The sequence below is a fragment of the Cryptomeria japonica genome, chromosome 9 (assembly GCF_030272615.1).
Source record: "Cryptomeria japonica chromosome 9, Sugi_1.0, whole genome shotgun sequence".
Classification (NCBI taxonomy): Eukaryota; Viridiplantae; Streptophyta; class Pinopsida; order Cupressales; family Cupressaceae; genus Cryptomeria; species Cryptomeria japonica.
The window spans coordinates 13,388,596-13,407,432 of NC_081413.1; the positions used below are offsets into that span (position 1 = coordinate 13,388,596).

At 35.5% G+C, this 18,837-nt stretch overlaps 1 protein-coding gene across 2 annotated transcripts in view; it reads left to right on the forward strand.

Annotated features, from left to right (window-relative positions):
- The first annotated feature begins 12,275 nt into the window (after positions 1–12,275).
- LOC131077157 (serine/threonine-protein phosphatase BSL1) overlaps positions 12,276–18,837 on the forward strand; it is a 46,499-nt gene continuing 39,937 nt past the window's right edge. For both annotated transcript variants that reach the window (XM_058014592.2, XM_058014591.2), the window contains exons 1-3: positions 12,276–12,479; positions 12,618–12,918; positions 16,248–16,308. In XM_058014592.2, the coding sequence (XP_057870575.2) occupies positions 12,645–12,918; positions 16,248–16,308 (335 nt within the window). In that variant the 5' untranslated portion in view covers positions 12,276–12,479; positions 12,618–12,644. The remainder of the gene's footprint in view (positions 12,480–12,617; positions 12,919–16,247; positions 16,309–18,837) is intronic.

Below are 18,837 nucleotides of genomic sequence, written 5' to 3' on the forward strand. Positions count from 1 at the left end.
GGAGAGCTTGATCCAAGATTGTTTTATGAGATGGGGATAGGCACAATAGCTCTAAGATAGATATCAGTGCAGACGTTTTATCTAACTATTCCACGAGGTTATACTGCTTTTGAAAGGAAGGTATGCCTTGTGGAGCTGCTTTAATGGTGATCTTGTCGCGACATGTAACAACATTGTAGGTGGAGCTAGGATTTTTGATGGTAATAGTTGCAATTTATTCACTGGCATCATATAGGCGATTCACAGTGTAATTATAGGTGGCTCGTGTATAATCAGTGGTACCTATGTTTCACCTTGAAGTGGAAGGACCCCTTTGATCTTGTGATGGAAGTGGATTTTTAAACATAAGATGATCATTATTTGTTGTTTTTGGGTCATGTCCTTCTATTTCAATCTCACCTCGGTCAATAAGATCCTGAATAAGATCTTTCAATCTATGATAATTGCTTGTTTTATGCCCTTTCCCTTGATGGAAATCACAATGTTCAGTATCCCTCCACCATGAAGGTTTGACCTGAGGTTTGTAATTTGATGTCTTTGGTAAGGTCACCAGATTTTGAGAAACCAATTGACGTAACACTGTTTCAATAGGTTCCCCTAAGGGAGTGTATGTTCGTTTTGGTTTAAAATTTTGCTGGCGCTGTCTGGGTTCCTCTTGAGGTACATTGCATCCTTGATTTGAGGGAGCAACTGTGTTATTCTTGAGTGGGGGATTTTGTCTCGTAAAGCGAACCACAGGTTGTGCACTTTTAATAGTCCTTGCATCCACAATCCCGTCATTGACGACGTTTTTGTTTTTGTTTTTGTTCCAGAAATTAGGCTTATCACTATTGAAGTGCGGGCGAGGGCCATCCTTTGGCTCATTGTATATCTTGATAAGCCCTTTTTTGATGAGAGACCGCTCACGTTTTAAACCTTTTGTGATCATGTCATTGAAGGATTTTGTGCCCTTCATGTCTAGGTGAAATTCCATTTCTTCGTTTAAGTTGGAAATAAATATTTCCACGAGTTTTTGTTTAGGTAACTGAAGAGAATGTCTGCTAGACATTTGACGCCATCGTTGCAGGAAAACTAAAAATAGCTCTCCTGGTTTTTGCTTAGTGTTACATAGATCAGCCATGGTGATATCACGTTCAATGTTGTGTGAGTAATGTGCTAGAAATTTTTGGACTAGTTCTTCGAATGTCTTAATGCCACCTGGTAGTCAGGAAAACCATGATGTGGTTGTTCCTCCCAAACTTTGGGGAAAGAGTCACATTAGGTATGTGTCCTCGTATGTTACTTCTAGGCAAGCTAAATGGAATTCTCTAACATGATCACGAGGGTCTCCTTTTCCTCGATACTTTTCAAACTTAGGTGTTTCAAACCCTCGTGGAAAAGGTGGCATATGTAGATTCCTATCAAAGGGATAGGGACAAATATCATTAAGTGAAAACTGGTTAGTTTTCACACCACTATGAAGTTGTTGGGCGAGATTCTCAACTTGTTGTTGCAACATGTCAATGTCATTTGGAGGAGGAGGAGGTGGGGGATTTCCTTGATGAAGGTTGTATCTGATGTGATCTCGACCTCCTTCATCCTCATTATGACTTTGGCATTCTGATGCTTGCCTTAGTTGTGCAATGTCAAAATCAGAGGGTAGTTTGGCTCCCTCTTGAGCAAGTCTTAAAAAGTGAGCATCAACATTGCTCCTGAGTATTTTGTCAAAAAGTCGATTAAAGAGAGGGTTGTGTTGTGCCCTTTCTATTGCTGCAGGAGTAGGAGTACTTGGATTTTCATCATTTGGGTTTCCTTTAAGGGCTTCTTGGAATTCATTGATATTTTCCTCCTTTTCCTCCTCTTCTTCCTCAATTTCCATTTGTCTAGATCTTGATCTGGTTTGAGACATTTTCTTTACAAGTTGTTGTTGAAGTTTGGTGAAAATGATGATGAGTTGTTGATGCAATGAGAGATTAATGTTTGGTGGAGTGTTTTGCATTTGGATCTTTAGCACTAAAGGTAGATGTGACCAAAGCCCTTTCTTGAATTGCTTAATGTGTTTGATTGACAATGTTTGATGTGATAAGGTTTAGAGAGATCTAAGATGTATTACAGACCCAACTACCTAGTAATGAGAGGATTCACTCATAAACTAGTTTTAACCTATGTAGAAATGCCTCTTAGGATGAGTTTATCCTAGATGTAGAGACACTCTAAAAAGTGATGTGATGTGTTTGATTCAAGCAATATCTAAAGATAACTTAGGACAAAAACCTCTTGATGTTTTGAGAATGGATTGATGATATGTGAATGTGAGAATGGATGAAATGTTAACTTCAATAGAAACTTTGTGTTACAAAAGGAACAAACTCTACCTCTTCTTGTTTAGGGGTTGGTGGTTCTTCCCTAGCTGAGTTATATGTGATGCAAATGTCTGGAAAGAAGGCAGGATTGATTTTGCCTCCCTTGTTCTTATGATAACTCAAAGCTCTATATTGAGTAAAAGCTCTGCGGTTTAATGACTCTTGATCAAACTCGTTTGTTTTTCCTTGAAGATATAGATGCATGTAACATAAGAAGGTTCTATGAGAGACAAAGATTTGTCTATTAAGATAGAAGAATTTCCTCCTTTTGATAAAAGTCTTTGAGCTCAATGGTCTTTTCTTCAAGTTGATATGTTGATGAAGATTCTTCTTTCTCAAGATGTGAAGAATGGTCATATAGTTTGATACTTTTTGATGTTTTGTTGGTATTTTGGAAATGTTTTGAAAATTTTGTGTTGGATGAATACTTGTTTTGGAATTTTATTTTTTATTTTTCTTTGACAAGAAAACAAAGCAAGCACACAAACACAAGAATGTTGCCTCAAAAGGCACAAATAGGCGTGGGTCTAGATCAACCCAATCATTGGACTTTTTATGACCCTTTCTTTCCAAATGTTTTTGAGTTTGTTTTTCCAAAAATCCTGAAGTCGGCTCAGTTTATCATTGGTCTTGACACAAAATGAAGATACTTCAAACACTTTTTATCCCTAAGGTCAAATGGCCAGTTGCGATAATTTCAGCCCACATCTTAATATTTCTTCAACTTTGGTACTACATACCTTATGAATCCCACTGTGGCAGGTAAGGATGTGATATACTAAGTCTTGCAGGAGCATAACAAATAGATGATCCCTATGATGGGGGAGTCACCACTTTTATCAGGCTACAAGTAACCTTCCAAAAAGCTATGTTTCTACTCAAGGAAATATGTATGGTGAGTATCTTGGGAGAAAAACCTTCTATGCTCTTGCACTGAACTTCTCACAAATATCCTCAATCAATAGAACAAGTGGGCTTCTACATAAAGGTGTTTAGTAATTTTCAATGTTTTTGGACATAAGTTCATTTTGCAGTGATTCACTTAAGAGCCTTGTAACTTGTGGTGGGGCTCATTTGTCCTTTTGGCAAGTTACAGTGTAGGAACAATTATACCCAAGGCTATAGTTTTCGCTCACACCTGATTTCTATAGCGGCTTGAAGGATTTACCGTGCGAGGTTGTTCCCAAGAGTGATGTGTCTCTTGGCAAGCCTCTCTTAAACATATAAACTTTGAGTGTTACTAACACTTTTCTCTTGCACCTAGGACCACGAAAGCCAAGAGAGAGGATAGTGTATGTTAGAAGTAGGACCACTCTACAGATTTTGCACAAGCGTGCCAAACACAAAAGACACTTGTTCTTTTTAACTCATCATTTGCAATGTGATCTAACTATTTGGAGATGTTGCTCCAACAGTCATGGTGTTATTTTTATCCTTCAATGACAAAATGTGTTGTAATCGAGGAATTGGAAATCTTGGTCAACTGAATTAAGAGCACGTTTTGCTTGAAGTAAATCGATTTGAGAACAACTTTGACAAATTGGGTATTCTTTTTAACTTGCACAAAATGAAGTGTTGATTGTGAATTTTAGTTTGATGCAAGAAATAAAATTTGCCTTGTCGATTTTAAGCACCAAAAGAATTTGTTCCTAACTTTGCAAAAAATAATTTTGTGTGTTTATTTTTGTGATTCTTTTTAACTTTGAACAAGTGTGATTCTTTTTTAGAGCTCAAAACGAAAGATGTGGTTCTTTTTAAAACTCCAAATGAAAGTGTAGTTGATTTTAACCCAAAAGGAAAATGAATTTATTTTATCCTAACTTGAAAGACAAAGTTAGCAATATGAACAAATTTATTTCCTAAGCTAAAATTGCTAAAAAAATCCTATTGTAGGGGTTAGTTAAAACCTGCACAAAAGATAATTAGTTAGAAAATCCGCATGTTTTGGTGGGCTTCTACAAGCCTAAAATTTTTGGTTTTCGGTTACAAGGAATTTTCTTACAACTCTTTGTTACAATAGCTCTACTCTATGTGAAAACAAAAGCGCTATTTAACACGAAAGAACAACAATATAGACAATAGCGCTAAAGTATCAATTTGCGAAGGCGCTAAACTGAGAACAAAAGCGCAAGAGCATGACCTGTGTGTCAATTAAAACATTCAAAAATTAGTAGTCTTCAAAATGGTTGCTCTTTGATTCACGTCGGGTTCACCAAATGATGCTCTGCATAAAGGATTCAAAAATTTGTTTGATGACAACACACACAAGAGCGCAAGAAACAAACGTTAGTGTTAGCAACAAAAGATTATCCTAAACATGCATATCAAGAGAGATATTAAACACAAAATATAAAGCATACAAACATAGAATAGATAAACTATACTCCTCCAAATGCTAATCAAGATGTTCATAGTTGCTCCTCCCTTGTTCCTCTCCTCTCCAAGTTCCACATGAGTGTAGCTCTTAGCTTTTAGCACTAGCCATGGATGTTATATGGAGATTCAAGATGGTTGAATATGATAAACAAATGCTATGCAAGTGTAGATAGTGATGCTATGAAAAAGCTCTATGCTAATACCAGTATAACAACAATACTCTAATGCTTCCTTCTTTGTTTGAGGAGAAGGGTTCCATTTATAGAAGAAATGGGGAAATGAAGGGTTAAGATTGAGAAATCTTAACAAGAGTTAGGATTGAAAGATATTCAATCCATGTGAGAATTTCAACCCAATCTCATGTTGACAAGTGTCACCATGAGGAGGCTTGAGAGGAGAGATAAGGAACATTAAATGCTTGAGGGGATATGATGGTTACCCTAGGGGGTTGGGTTAGGGTCAGGTTAATGGATATTCCTTTTATCCAAGGGATAAATGAATGTGCAAGGGTTAAATGGTTACCTTAGTCAAATAAATAAATGCTTTGAAGAGAATCACGAGTCAAAAAGATGGTTAAGTTAGAGGAAAGTCTCTAACCAAAGGTAAAAGGTGAGTTAACCATAAATGGTTATGTAAGAGCCTTTAATGGTTTGGAAGACTTTAGAGGTTAACCATTTGAAGACATAAAGCCTTTAATGGTTATTGAAGACTTTGGAGGTTTTTGAGAAGTGACTTCCTTTTATTTAGAAATGTGACAATGATTAGGATATGATTAGGCTAATTAGAAGTTAGAAGAATCTAGAAGGGATTTAGGCATGCAAGTGGATTTTGTAGGAAAATGCAAGTGGAAGGAATTTTGGGATTTTCAATTAAAATAAAATCATTTATTTCAATTAAATGGTGTAATTTGCATTTGGATAGATATTTAAATAAATATTAATTTATTTAAATGTGAATGTCAATTTTGGATTTTATTTAAATAAATCTTAATTTATTTACATGAGAAAAAGGAAGATAGAGCATTTAAATGCTTGAAGACTTTGAGAGAAACCATTAAAGGCTTAAAAAGACTCTAGAAAGAAGCCATTAAGTTTGAAGACTTTAAGGGAAACCATTAAAGGCTTAAGAAGACTCTAGAAGGAAGCCATTGAGTTTGAAGACTTTGAGGGAAACCATTAAAGGGTTGAGAAGACTCTAGAAGGAAGCCATTAAGTTTGAAGACTTTAAGGGAAGCCATTAAAGGTTTCAAGTGGGTGAGGATAAATAGAATTTTAAATAAATAATTAATTAATTTAAAATAGTTGTGCAACTTGCATTTGTAGGAAAATGCAAGTGGGTGGAGGATAAAGGTGATTTAAATAAATTTTAATTTATTTAAATGTGAGAGATGAGATTTTGGGAGATTTAAATAAATATTAATTTATTTAAATGTGAGAGAAGATTAAATTAAACAAATATGATTTATTTATTTAATTAATGGTCTGAATTTGGTTAAGTGAATTAAATCAAATAAATTGAATAATTTATTTAATTAATAAGAGAAGAGGGTTAAGATGAATTAAATAAATATTAATTTAATTAATTATTGATTGATGGTTAAATAATCAAATAAATACTAAATATCCATTTAATTAAGTGGACAGATTTATGTGACTACAATAATTTAACTATGTAATTTCAAAACTTGCGTGATATTTGATTTTATTTTTATCGATAATTTTTGTATTGTATTACTTGGAAATAAAATATTACAAATATGCAAGTATAGGTGGTATAGTAAAACTACCAAAGTTCTGCCATCGCAAAAAACACCCCCAAGGGCCAAAACCACCATTCCCAACAAAAAATAAAACCCTACTACATGCAAAAACCCCATAATTTCAATTCGGCGTACCAAAATTTGTAGCAGACATCCCCTCATACATACAAAGTCGGGGAGAAAATGGACGTGGAACAAAAAGATACAAATAGACAATACCAAACACCACCGACCATAGCAGGATTAACCCAGAAACGACCTGTACTCTGGGTCATCATAGAATTTTGAGAGCCACTTCATTGCTTGGGTAGTCTTAAGTCTCGACCGCAACTCTTGACCCACCTCTGCACATGCCACTTCATGAAAGACTATTAAAACCTCATCACACTACATCAACCTTGCAAACATTTTGAAGGCCTTCCACCTGCACCAAGAAAGAACTCTACATCTTGCCTTCAAATCATCATCAACCCATCGAATGAGTGGTAGCGGCACCACCGGACCAGCCACCCCTGCCTCAGAAACAATGCCCACCTTTGGTACCACACGAGCACACACACTATCCAGATTTAACAGGTAATGCCCATCAATTACAACTCTTAGTGCATTTTTTACCTTGTCCACCTCGTCCTCAAATTGGAAACCCCAAGCGACAATCAATGAATATGCCTCCATGTTTGTCCCGTAGTGATGACCTGCATGGACAATTTCCTCTCCCAACAACATTTTCACACTCTCTCACAACCGCTCATCCTTAAACAAGAACAAACCTTTCAGCCTCCTGTCCGTAAATCGTTCGACAAATGGGACTAATTTCTTATCACTATGGAAGGAGAAATTGGCTTCCATGTTGCTTAAGAAACCCAAGACAATGTTGCAAGTGCAAACAGTATGATACCAAGACTTCCAATCCACCCAAGATTTAAACACCTCTCACTCAATTCTAATTTTTGACATCCAAGGACGGCGACCGTCGGTATTAATCACAAACTTTGCAATCATTCCTCTGCATGCAATAGTTCAACCGCATAATTTGTCTGCATAAGTCGACATTAAAGCTACATAAAGGCTAAATGTTAACCATTCACTTCTAGTGATGTGCGTACCATAGGTCCATAAGGAAATATCATTGCATATCCATTGTCAGTTCTTGTGGGTCCCATTATACATAGGATTTATGGTACCCAAATGCCACGTCACCTGATGCTTCATCGTCCCATGGGCCATAGCCTTTATTTCGTGTTGGTGTTCAATTACACGTATTTTCAGTGTTCAATGTACATGTATCTAGTTAGTTGGACTTTTTTTATATATTGAAATTATGCAGAAAAAATGACAAGTAAGTTGGACTTTTAATTCACTTGTTTGTCACGAGATAAACATCTTTTTTATTATTATTTATAATCAACGATAATCAGTGTACAAATAATTAATGGAACGAATTGGATTTTTTTTTATATATTAAATATAGAAGAAGAAACATTACATAAAAAAGATCACAGTATTAAAATTATTTTCATTGTTTAACTAAATATTGAAATAATGTAGCTCATAAACAAAAAAACCCGTAGCTCATAGACATTGCGATCCTTATTGGATGCTATCACTTGCAGCCAATCCATGACATTATGTTTTTTCAAATACTTCTTTGTCAATCACTACAAATATCTTTTAGAAAAGGTCGTCTCAGAAGTGACACTGAGTTTGTTCTTTAACTTTAGAGAAGAAATTAGAATAGACCTGCTATTTTTTTATGGTGAAAATTAAATCTTATATCCACACAAATTAATAACTATTTAAACTATTCCAAAACATAATGATTATGCTAAGTATTCTATCATGGCATGATGGTGACAACAAATGATAAAATGAAATAGAAAGCATTTTTATATCCATAAGAGGCAAACTGAAACGAACTCAAATTTGCAAAATTATCATTAATATATATGTTTCACAAATTCACAACTTTTACATATCGGAGTCCCTCAAAAAATTTAAAGCTAAAATAAGTGAGGTTACGAGGAAATAGCCAAAAAATAAAAACTACTAGGGGGTTGGGGCTAGGGCATAGGTAGTGGACACAGTCATGGTTTACCCTAAGAATCTTTCCCTCCCTCCATGTAGAATTCTTCAGACATTATAAGCTGTGAGAATTCTTCAAGCTAATTGTAGTCTAGAAACTCATCCAAGAGGAACTATTTCCAGAGAAAGTCCCTACCAATCCGCGCCCATTTTCTATGATGCGTTAACTGCTCCGCTTTCAGGTTCAAAAGAAACGGTTGCCTGACCACTGTTTGGTCAGGGAGGAGAAGCTTGGTTAATTCATTTGCCCAAGGTTTCCCCAACCCTACTTCTGCAAATATGACAACAATAACATCATCTCCAAGGAAGTCCTTTTTAAACACCTTCCTTAACATCATCAACATATCTACCTTTTCTCCTTCGAGGTCCAAAAGAGACACCAAGAACCGAGACGTAATGTCTGTGTTAACATGGTATCTATTTTCATTATGCATAAACTCTCTGCCCAACACCATCCTTACAACCTCGTTAGTGAACATCCCAATCTCCTTACAGACTGATTGGAGGGTTGGGTCTCTAACGGAGCCCAAAAAGGCCCTATGGTCCTTCGAAAAAATGCTTCTCAAGTGGATAGGAGTGTCCATCTTGAGAAATCAAGATACCAAATTATACAGCCTAAGCCTATAGACCTAAACCAGAGGCATAATTTAAATACCGTGAGGTCCAACAATTTATCTACCAAACGCTAATTGAAGATGAAAGAAGCAGATATCGTCTATAAATAACTGAACCTCTTGATTGTAATAATTCCTTCTCTAACCGTATTAATTCCTTTATTTTTTTTAAATCTTTCGTATATCTCTGCAAATCTTTCCCATAATTGCACTAGTGTGCCAAATTGGAAACAACTATAAACCAATACCAAATACCATATTGGAAGCCGCAGGGACAGAGTGGATTGCAATTAGTGACTAGACATATATTAAATGACGAACATTATCGACCGTGACATTTGATACATGTCTATTGAATCCAATTCCATTCCGGGCACTTTCTGGAGAAGTACGTTCTCTTCAAAAATTTGGGCCAAAATAAAACTTCAGCCATTGATCTACGATCATCAAATGGTTTAAAATCATTGATGGATTTTAGGTACGTGTCACGTGTCAAAGAGGCCACGCTTATCGATACATCATGCAGAGTCCAGACTCAATGTGATGTGATGTGCCTTGTCTATTAATGGCAATGAATTCATGAAATCGCCAATAACATATATATTTTTCCATAAATAACGAAATATTAGCCAAACAAATTAAATAATTTTCAAGTGGTGGATAAAAATCGCCAATACACTTAAATAATTTTTCCTTCGGAGTAAAAAAATTCGCCCATACACTTATATATTTGTTCCTTTAAATGAAAAATATTTGCCTCCTACAATATATATTTTCCCCACTAGACACATGGTATTATTCGCCAGAATTTTATGGAATTTTCGTACCCTAGAAAAAAATTGCCAATACAAATTAATTTTTTTTCCTACTTTGAAAAAAATTTCACCATCAATATGAAAATTCCCCCCCAAAATAATGCTTGATTCGCCAGGGTTTTCCAGTTTTGCCCAGGGGGTGCTTTCTTAAAGTTATCCCTGCACGCTACACTACCAGGAAAACCACATAACACGAAAATCATCACTGGTTCATAAAAACCACCAAAAAATTGCACAATGATCAATGCGGATCATCAAAGCATATAGGACACAAATAGGAAACACCATAAATCACGTTAGAATCATCAGGAACAACTACACCAACATCACTTATCAAATCTTCATCAGTCAACGTCTGAAAGCTCAAGAACACAACCAATCGGCAACCGTCATGAAGAAAGATAACTTGCAAAGCACCAAATCATGATCCATATGAAATGAAGATACACAAGACCATCCCAAGCAATATCCCAAAAGCTCAGCACAAGATCTGATCACACCAAAATATACCAGAGGATATACCGAGCTTTGCAAAACAATGATCATCAAAACAAAACAACAAACCAGATCATAAGATCTTCCCAATATGCAATCACCAGAGCAATACACAAGAATATGTCGACATCAATGACAACAACATATCCTAGCAACAACAATGACCAACAATATCCAACATCACATTGATGTTTAATATCATCTTGTTAGAGACATGGTTGAGGATAACAAGAGTGAAACTGGTTAAGATAGAGACTTTGATGAATGTTGAAGATTCTTTAACTAAGGCTGTAAGCACAACGAAGTTCAGATGGTGTTTGGAGTCTATGAGCCTCTTGACCCCTAGCAATTAAAACATGATATTATTACCCCCTTTCATTGCTCTTGCAAGGTACTTGACAAGTTGGAGAATGTTAGGAAAATGGCATCTCAACCTTGCGATTATAAAAGGTTACTGTTGATAAATGAGTGTTGGGGGTTGCAAGGGGGTAGTCTCTTTGCAAGGTTCGGGTGGGATGACCCCCTAGTGAGGGGTCTAGGGGACGTGCTCCTCGACAAGGGGTTTGGGGGTAGTGCCCCTGAAAGTCACATTTATGTATAATTTATCATTGTAAATTTTGACTGTTTATCATTAGGTCACATATCTAACAATAGATATTATGCGGGCTTTGCTTCCCCTAGAAGACAACATATTTATGAGGGCATTATATTACGATTGTGTATTGTGAGAGTTTGATAGCTACTAAGTTGTCTCTAGATCTCTGGTTGGTAATACTCCTATAAGAAGCTTATCTTGTAAGTATATTGTAATTTGTTGTTGACTTCTGAATAATATATTGAATAACTTTTGGAGTGTGGAGTTTTTTGTTATCCCGAAAGGGTTTTCCCCATGTAAATCATTGTGTTGTGGTTAGTATAGGAAGTTGTTCTGATACCTTAACTTCCTTTCATAAAAATGTTATCATCATATTAATAAGGACCCGCTATTATTTGAGATAATGTGAAAAACATATTTTTATTCATTAAAAATAAAAATAAAAATAAAAATAACATTTAAACGAACATGTACGTGACACACATATTCAAACAAAATTATAAATAAAATTTAAACATATATGAAAATTTATAACAAACTTATATATTCAATTATTTAATTAACCTTTAATTAATCATTAAAATAAAATAAACATAAAATTCAACTTAATATTTTCTTTCACATTGAAAATGTTGTACTTTAAATATATCATATATACTGCTTCCAAATTAGATTGTGTGTAGAAGCGTTGATTACTATCACATAGATTGTAGAAACTTGATGTCTATTATATTATTTTATTTAATATAAAGATAACACAAAACTTTAAACATGTCAATTATTTTCAATTAAAAGCCATTAGATTGAAAATTTTGCCATTTAAATTTGCCAAAATTTGCCAAAATATTTTATTAAAAGCTTAAGAAATTTTGATGGAATCTCCAAAAACTTTTAGTCATTGACATTCATTTCCAAATTGAATCATTTATAAATTGGATTATTTTGTCTATTAAAAATGACTCCAACCAACTAATCTCCTTAATCAATATATTTAACTCAAATAATATAAGTCCCTGATAAAAGTCAATAAATAACTACTAAAAAATTCCACCCAAATCCTGGTCTTTTTAAAACTATGTGCCAGTTGAGCTAAGAAAGCTTCCCATAGGACTTCAAGCTAGCCGCCTTCCACGTAATAATATGGCCGTTGACCCCTCTCTTGCGTGGAGTTTTAACGTGTCATGTGACCGTGGGGCTTGGCCGAAAACTATCAGGAAAACATTAATCGAGGGAGAACTAAGATTCCGTAGCAAATTCAATCTGCTGCGGGGTCTTGATAAAATCTATCATGGCCATTTTCCATTTTCTGGTGAGGGCTTGATTTGACGTGGGCCAAATAATCCAGCGTGGATCAAGGAAAAGAGGGAATCATGCAGTCCGCCGAGGGTCCGCACGTCCAGGGTTCGAATCTCATAAACACTCAAGCTCTAGATTTCGATTAGAGAAACGAGAGCGGAGTAATTTTGCAAGACTTTAATTTGAGCTGAGGATTTGTTTTTGGTTTTATCTTTTGATTTTTGTTTGATGTTGTTGTGACAGCATCAGCAGAAACGGAAATAAATTGCAATGGTTTCTAAGCGGGAGGGCATGTCGGGGAGTTTTAACAATAATAATAAGGCATTGCCTGTTGTGGTGCCGGTTTTGCCCATGCCTTATGGACCTGTGGAAGCGAGCTGGGACACAGAGGAGGATGCGCCAGGGCCCCGTTGCGGACATAGTCTCACTGCCGTTGCAGCCATTGGCAAGCCGGATGCTGCGGATTACATAGGGCCGCGGCTTATCTTGTTCGGCGGCGCCACTGCCATTGATGATGGCAACTCTGCCTTCGGTGGCGGAATAAGTAAGTTCTTTGCTCTGTGATCCTTTGAAATTCGAATTGAGAAAGTGAAAATGATAGTAGATGTGGTTCGAAACATCGTTTTTGTAAATTGATCGCAGAGTAAGTTCGTTCTTTGAACTGCGATTCAGTGAAATTCGAGTTGAGAGAAAAGAAAACGATGGTACGTGTCGTCCGAAACATTAATTTTCTAAATCGGCACGGCTCCTCTGTTATAGGTTGGGGAGCATGTAAGATGTGAATGCAAATTTGAATTGAGAATTAGGAAAATAACATTAGGTTTGCTCCAAAATCGCTCCTTTCTTCTAGACGGTGCGACAAGTGTTCTTTGCACCGTGATTTCAAGAAATTTGATAGAGAAAAATAAAAATGATTGTAAGTTGTCTGAAAAATTGATTTTACAAATTGCTTATGGTTCTTCTACTCTAGGCAAGGGATTAACATCATTCTCTGCGCTATGATTCTATGAAATCTTGAATTGAGAAGAAGAAGAATGATGGTAAATAAGGTTAGCAATAACAATTTCGTAAATCACTATGGCTCCCCTGCTCTAAGCGAGCGAATAGATTTGTTGTCTCGAATAGCATTCTATGAACTTTGAATTGAAAAGAAGAAAAAGTAAGGATCAGCGTGGATAACATCAGTTTTGTAAGTCAATGCTTACCTTCTGTTCTTGTCAGGGGAATAAGAAAGTTTGGAGTTTTCCTTATGCAAGGATATTTATACATATACACTTACATGTACAGATTAATTAGTTGGCGAATTCTATTGGGAGCTTGCCCTTGAATTGAAATTTAGACAATACATAAATCTAGATAAGAGCTGTCACAGCAAGCCTATCTTACTATCAGATTTAAGAATTTAAGAAGTAATATTTTTTGATTTACCAAGTTTCTGGTTGGAAACTAAAGTTGAATCCCCCCTCCTGGAAATTTCAAATCCTGCACCTCCATTGACAAGGGTTTCTCATCCCCACAATGTATACTTTTCATGTTCAAAGAAATGCGAGGCTCTGTGGGAGCTGAGGGAGGCTTACTTGCATTCTTCACCGTGAGCAAAGGGGATGAAGGACAAACTTCATGTACTATTGTAGCTTTCAGATTAACCTCTCAGAAGGTAAAAAGAGGATTGAGAGGGTTTCTGCTGCATGAGCTGAAGGGGGTTAAACATCATCCACTGAAGGACCCTTCTTAATAGACCTCTCAAAAGGCCAAGCAGGAAATAAAGGAGTCCCTTTGGGGGGCTCTAAACCAGCAGAATATACCTGAGTGGGCTTTTAGGACACATGGGATTCTTTCAAACCACCTAGGATGGTAAAGTGGTAGGGAAAAGCTTCTCTCCACTATGAAGCTTGGATGACCAAAAGTAGGTAAATGGGACTCAAGAGTACAGCAGTTTACGATAGAAAGTTCAAGGAAGAGAAACCTAGACAGGCCCCACAAAGTTGTCAACAAACTAGTACAAATAGCCAAGAAGGGGGGAACAAGAACTTCCGAGAGCAAAAGTTGAGGAATACTAGAGCGATAGGAAAGTCTCATCAATTACCGTTATCTGGGCCATTAATGGTGAAGTCACTATCATCATTGTTGATCACCATGAAGGGACCGATACAAGATCTGATAATGCTAATTAGTTTGTGTAGAAGCTCAGGAGAGTTGAACAAGCTACTTCCCGTAGGATAACACCTATCATCCAAGGCCAAAGTAACTCCTATAATAGTTAAAAAGCTTATAATATGTGTATGCCCTTGTGGCTTGGAGGGTGGTTGGGGAGGAGTAGATCTATGTCGTCAAGAGGGAGCTGAACCTCACCATTGGGAAGAAGTAGGACCATGATGCTGAGGAGGAATGTGTTGGAGAAAAAGTTGTTGGAGATTCCCTCTCACAGGTCTTCATGCATCCATGTGAGAAGTGGCAGTATCCAAAGGCCATTTAGAGCTGTTGGAAGGATGTGAACAACCTGGGGGCTCTAGAATCCCCAAGAAATCCAATGTAAGGATCTGCGTCAAAAGGTTACAGCCTCCTAAAGATAAAGGGTTAAACACTGCTGGTCTGGATATCTAAAGAAAATAGAGAAAGAGAGATATTTCTTTCACAAACAACTTAAGGATATAAAGTACACAAAACACAAGAAGACATAAAACAAACTATTACATTCTGTTTTCTGACTAACATATTAACACAAGTTTTAGAAAAACATCAGATCAGTTAGTGGAGAAAACTAGAAATTAAATGAGATCAGTCAGGAGAAAAACGGTAGATGCATACCGTGCATGGATAAAGGATTTTGCTGATGGCCAGATGTTTATGCTTGGTAAATTTTATGTATGTCTCAACAGAGAGTATATTAATTTTGTTGAAGAATTGCGTAAAATCTGCTACAATTTGTGTAGATTTTGTAAATCCTCCTTAGTGAAGTGTTAATGAGATATTTGCCTTTTCTGAAAGCGAATTTATTTATTCTCTGGAAATTTCACAAAGATGTAAATAATAAAATATCTAAAAGTTTGATCTTCTCTTTAAATTTTGTTGTATGTTTTGGAGTCTGTTTGCTGAAATGTTTGCTTGAGCTTAGCAATGACAATGAAAGCTTTTGACAATATTCAAAAGTGTACATTTTGTTAAATTATTGTAAACATCAATTGAGTAAATGCACTTTTTTATGGTAAATTAATGTAGATCTTTGTTAAGTTCGTTCAAATATAGGGAATTTGGCCCTGCAATTTGAAAATTTGTAATGAAATATTTTCCTTTCCTTTAAATTGTATGTTTTATCCCAATTTTGGTAGATGCTGAAAACTGTTTTATGTTTAACCAAAATTATATTTTGAGACTTTCCAAAGCACTTTTCTCAAGCTTGTATCCTTTATTCCAAATTTATTGGTGCTGAAAAGTACTTTTCCTTAAGTTGTACTTGTGTTTTGGAATTTTGATGACGAAATTTATATTATTCTCGAACATAAATATATAAAATTTTGCATCTTTTGTGTAATTTTTGTATTCTGTTATGGAAGGTAGTCACTTACTGTTGTAGGAAAGGCTATAACTCATGTTCAAATGTGGAATTTTTTTTTAACTGTTGCATGTTGTAACCCAGTTTATGGAGGTTTTGTGGTAAGTTTAAGGAAATTTGTTGAGTTAGAATAAATGTAGAAAATCTGGCCTGGAGGATATAACGAAACATTTACTTTGCCCTAAGCACTGTTTGGAAGGGTACTTTAAGCTTTATATGTTTTATCCTAGCTGTGGTAATTGGAGCCTCAAACTGTTTTGCCTTAAATATTAATTGCATTTTGGAATGTGTTACTAACTTTTTTGTATTGCATGGTGCAGGATTGGCAGGTGTTACAAATGCGGTGCATGCTTATGACTTGCTTTCTAGGAAATGGAAAAGGTTTGTTGGGATTCTATCCAGAATTATATAAAGATTTGTTTTTGTCAAGGGTTGATTGACGCTGGTAGCTCAACAATGGTTAATTACTTAACGTTTGACATTGAGTACTGAGTTCTGTTAGTCATAACATTGTAGATCTTTTAAAACACACTTCTTAAAAGTTCTCTTACATTCTTTTCCTTAATTAGAAGATGCTTAATTGTATTATGCTCTAAACAACTACATGTGAATCAAATCCTTGCACTCAAATAGTCCAACTTAGCTCAAATTTTCTTATTGCAAATATATCCAACCTTCTAATCTCCAAACTTTTGGAAGCTACATAAAGAGAAATTGGTGCGACAAATATCAAAACATATGTTTCTGTCAAAGTTAATCTACATGGCAATGACAGCCTTGACAAAGTATCTGCTATCGAACTCTGCTTCCTGTAAAAATGCTGAATGTTAAATTCACTGAAGTAAGAGATCAACTAACTAGCTTCTGCAACCTGATTATTAATGGAAGCATGCTCAATGTAGGATTGTCTTATCCTTAAATTTAAATACTTATAAATGAAATGCTTCTCACACACCTTATTTAGTGACCTTTAAGCATTGAACAGAGCATGTGGCAGACAATTGTATATTTGAATTCCAACCCATCTGCTAGGTAGTAGAAAAAGCCATCAGCTCCAATCTCCCCTAGATAAGTGTATCTCTTTTGTTATGCAATCTACTTTCCTGAAAATGTAGGTTATGAGCCTTGCTGTTCTCCTTTTGTGCTCAATACTGTCTTAGATTGTTTAGTATTGCTTTACAATGGATGTCGGTATGGCTAAGACATCAATCTTTTTGGTCCTATCAACTGCTCATTTTCATGGAGTTCTTGAACCTTCTCTTTGAGATTCTTGTATTTGTGGAGGATTTATGTTCACAATTACATGTTTCTTAATCTCAACTGTTGTCCCTTTTGTTTAGTCTTCTGTAAGAGGACTTTCCTTGTCTGGTAGATCATTTCACGACTTTCTTTTGCATGCTAAAGTTGCAAGTTTCCAGTGTTTGTTGCTTTTGAAATTCAGTAACGATATGTAAGATATGCACAAGTATAGCATGTAAGCCAGAATGCAAGCCCTTTCCATCATAAGTTTCAACTCCGTACATTTGAGTTTTCAACTTTTCTCACCATATATCTGAAGTGTACTTGATGTTCTTTGCTTGGACCTGAAAACACTAATCCATAATTTAGAATTATAATGTAAACTTTTTGTATATAGCACAAATCATTCATTCTCCTTCTTGCCATCTATCTGAGCATATTCTGAATCACTGCTGGACATTCATTCTTTTCTTCATTTTCTTTTCTTTCTTCTGAAGTTTTTTAGGAGCAGATTTCTTTTCGTCACTGTTAATGTTGTAGCTAGGTTGGATCCCTTCTAGGGCCAACCTAGCACATTTGGATGACTAATTGGCCATTGGCCTTAGTCATCTCCTATCTTGCAATAATCATAATGTAACCTATGAAGGCTGTAACGTGTTGAAGCTGACCCATATTGGGGTCTTGTGCAGCATGTGGAATCAATTCAGTCTTGGCGCCAAAGTTAAAGAATCAAATTGTAAATTATATGTTCCTTATGTAAGCCGACTTGATGAATAAAAAAAAATGTCACCTATATATACAAGTCAGCATTCGTTGTTTAATTAACACAGCGAATTGTCTTCAATCAGCGAATTATCTCCTTCTTTCAGCAAATTTTTTTTCTGAGTCAGCGAACTATAATTTAAGGATAGCGAACTGTAATGTCCCCTCATGGTTCCAGGCATGCTTTAACCATAACTAATCAATTTCAATAGACTTATGACTCAAACTGAATATATTAGGAGACAATTCCACCTTAACATGCATCAAATCAGTGATAGTCCGCAGTTCAATCAATTAAATATTAATAAATAAATTGTTCATCTCTCAAACATCCATAGTTCTTAATGTAAGTATCAAACCAAATGTAATGTCCCCTATTAGGAACATCCCCTTTCCCAACTTCTTAAACACAGGCAGTTGTAACAGAAAAACATATTCTTCTTCCTAGTATTAACTTAAGAATTCTTCTGATTTATATTCTAATATTTATTTGTCTGACCAAACATTATTTTATATATTTATATATTATTACCATTATTATATTCCTCTGCTGAACATTTCTCAGTCAATATTATAATAATAAAAACTATTATACTATTATCAGTATTTATTTATTTATCATAATTATTATATTATTATCAGTATTTATTTATTTGTTTATTATAAATTATTAATATTTTATTTCATTGGGCTTCTTATATTAAACATACCAATTAAGTGCATCCCAGACATTGCTGAAGTGATACCCACACATATTACGGTGAGCAGGGATGTTACTGTCTGTAACTTTCTGACAGTTTCTGATTCTGTCAGCACTTTATCCTTGCTGTCCTCCCTTGTCTTATTCCCCAATTTCTGCTCCAAACTCAGAAAAATAACCCCAAGAATAAAGGTGTTATTGATTGTCCT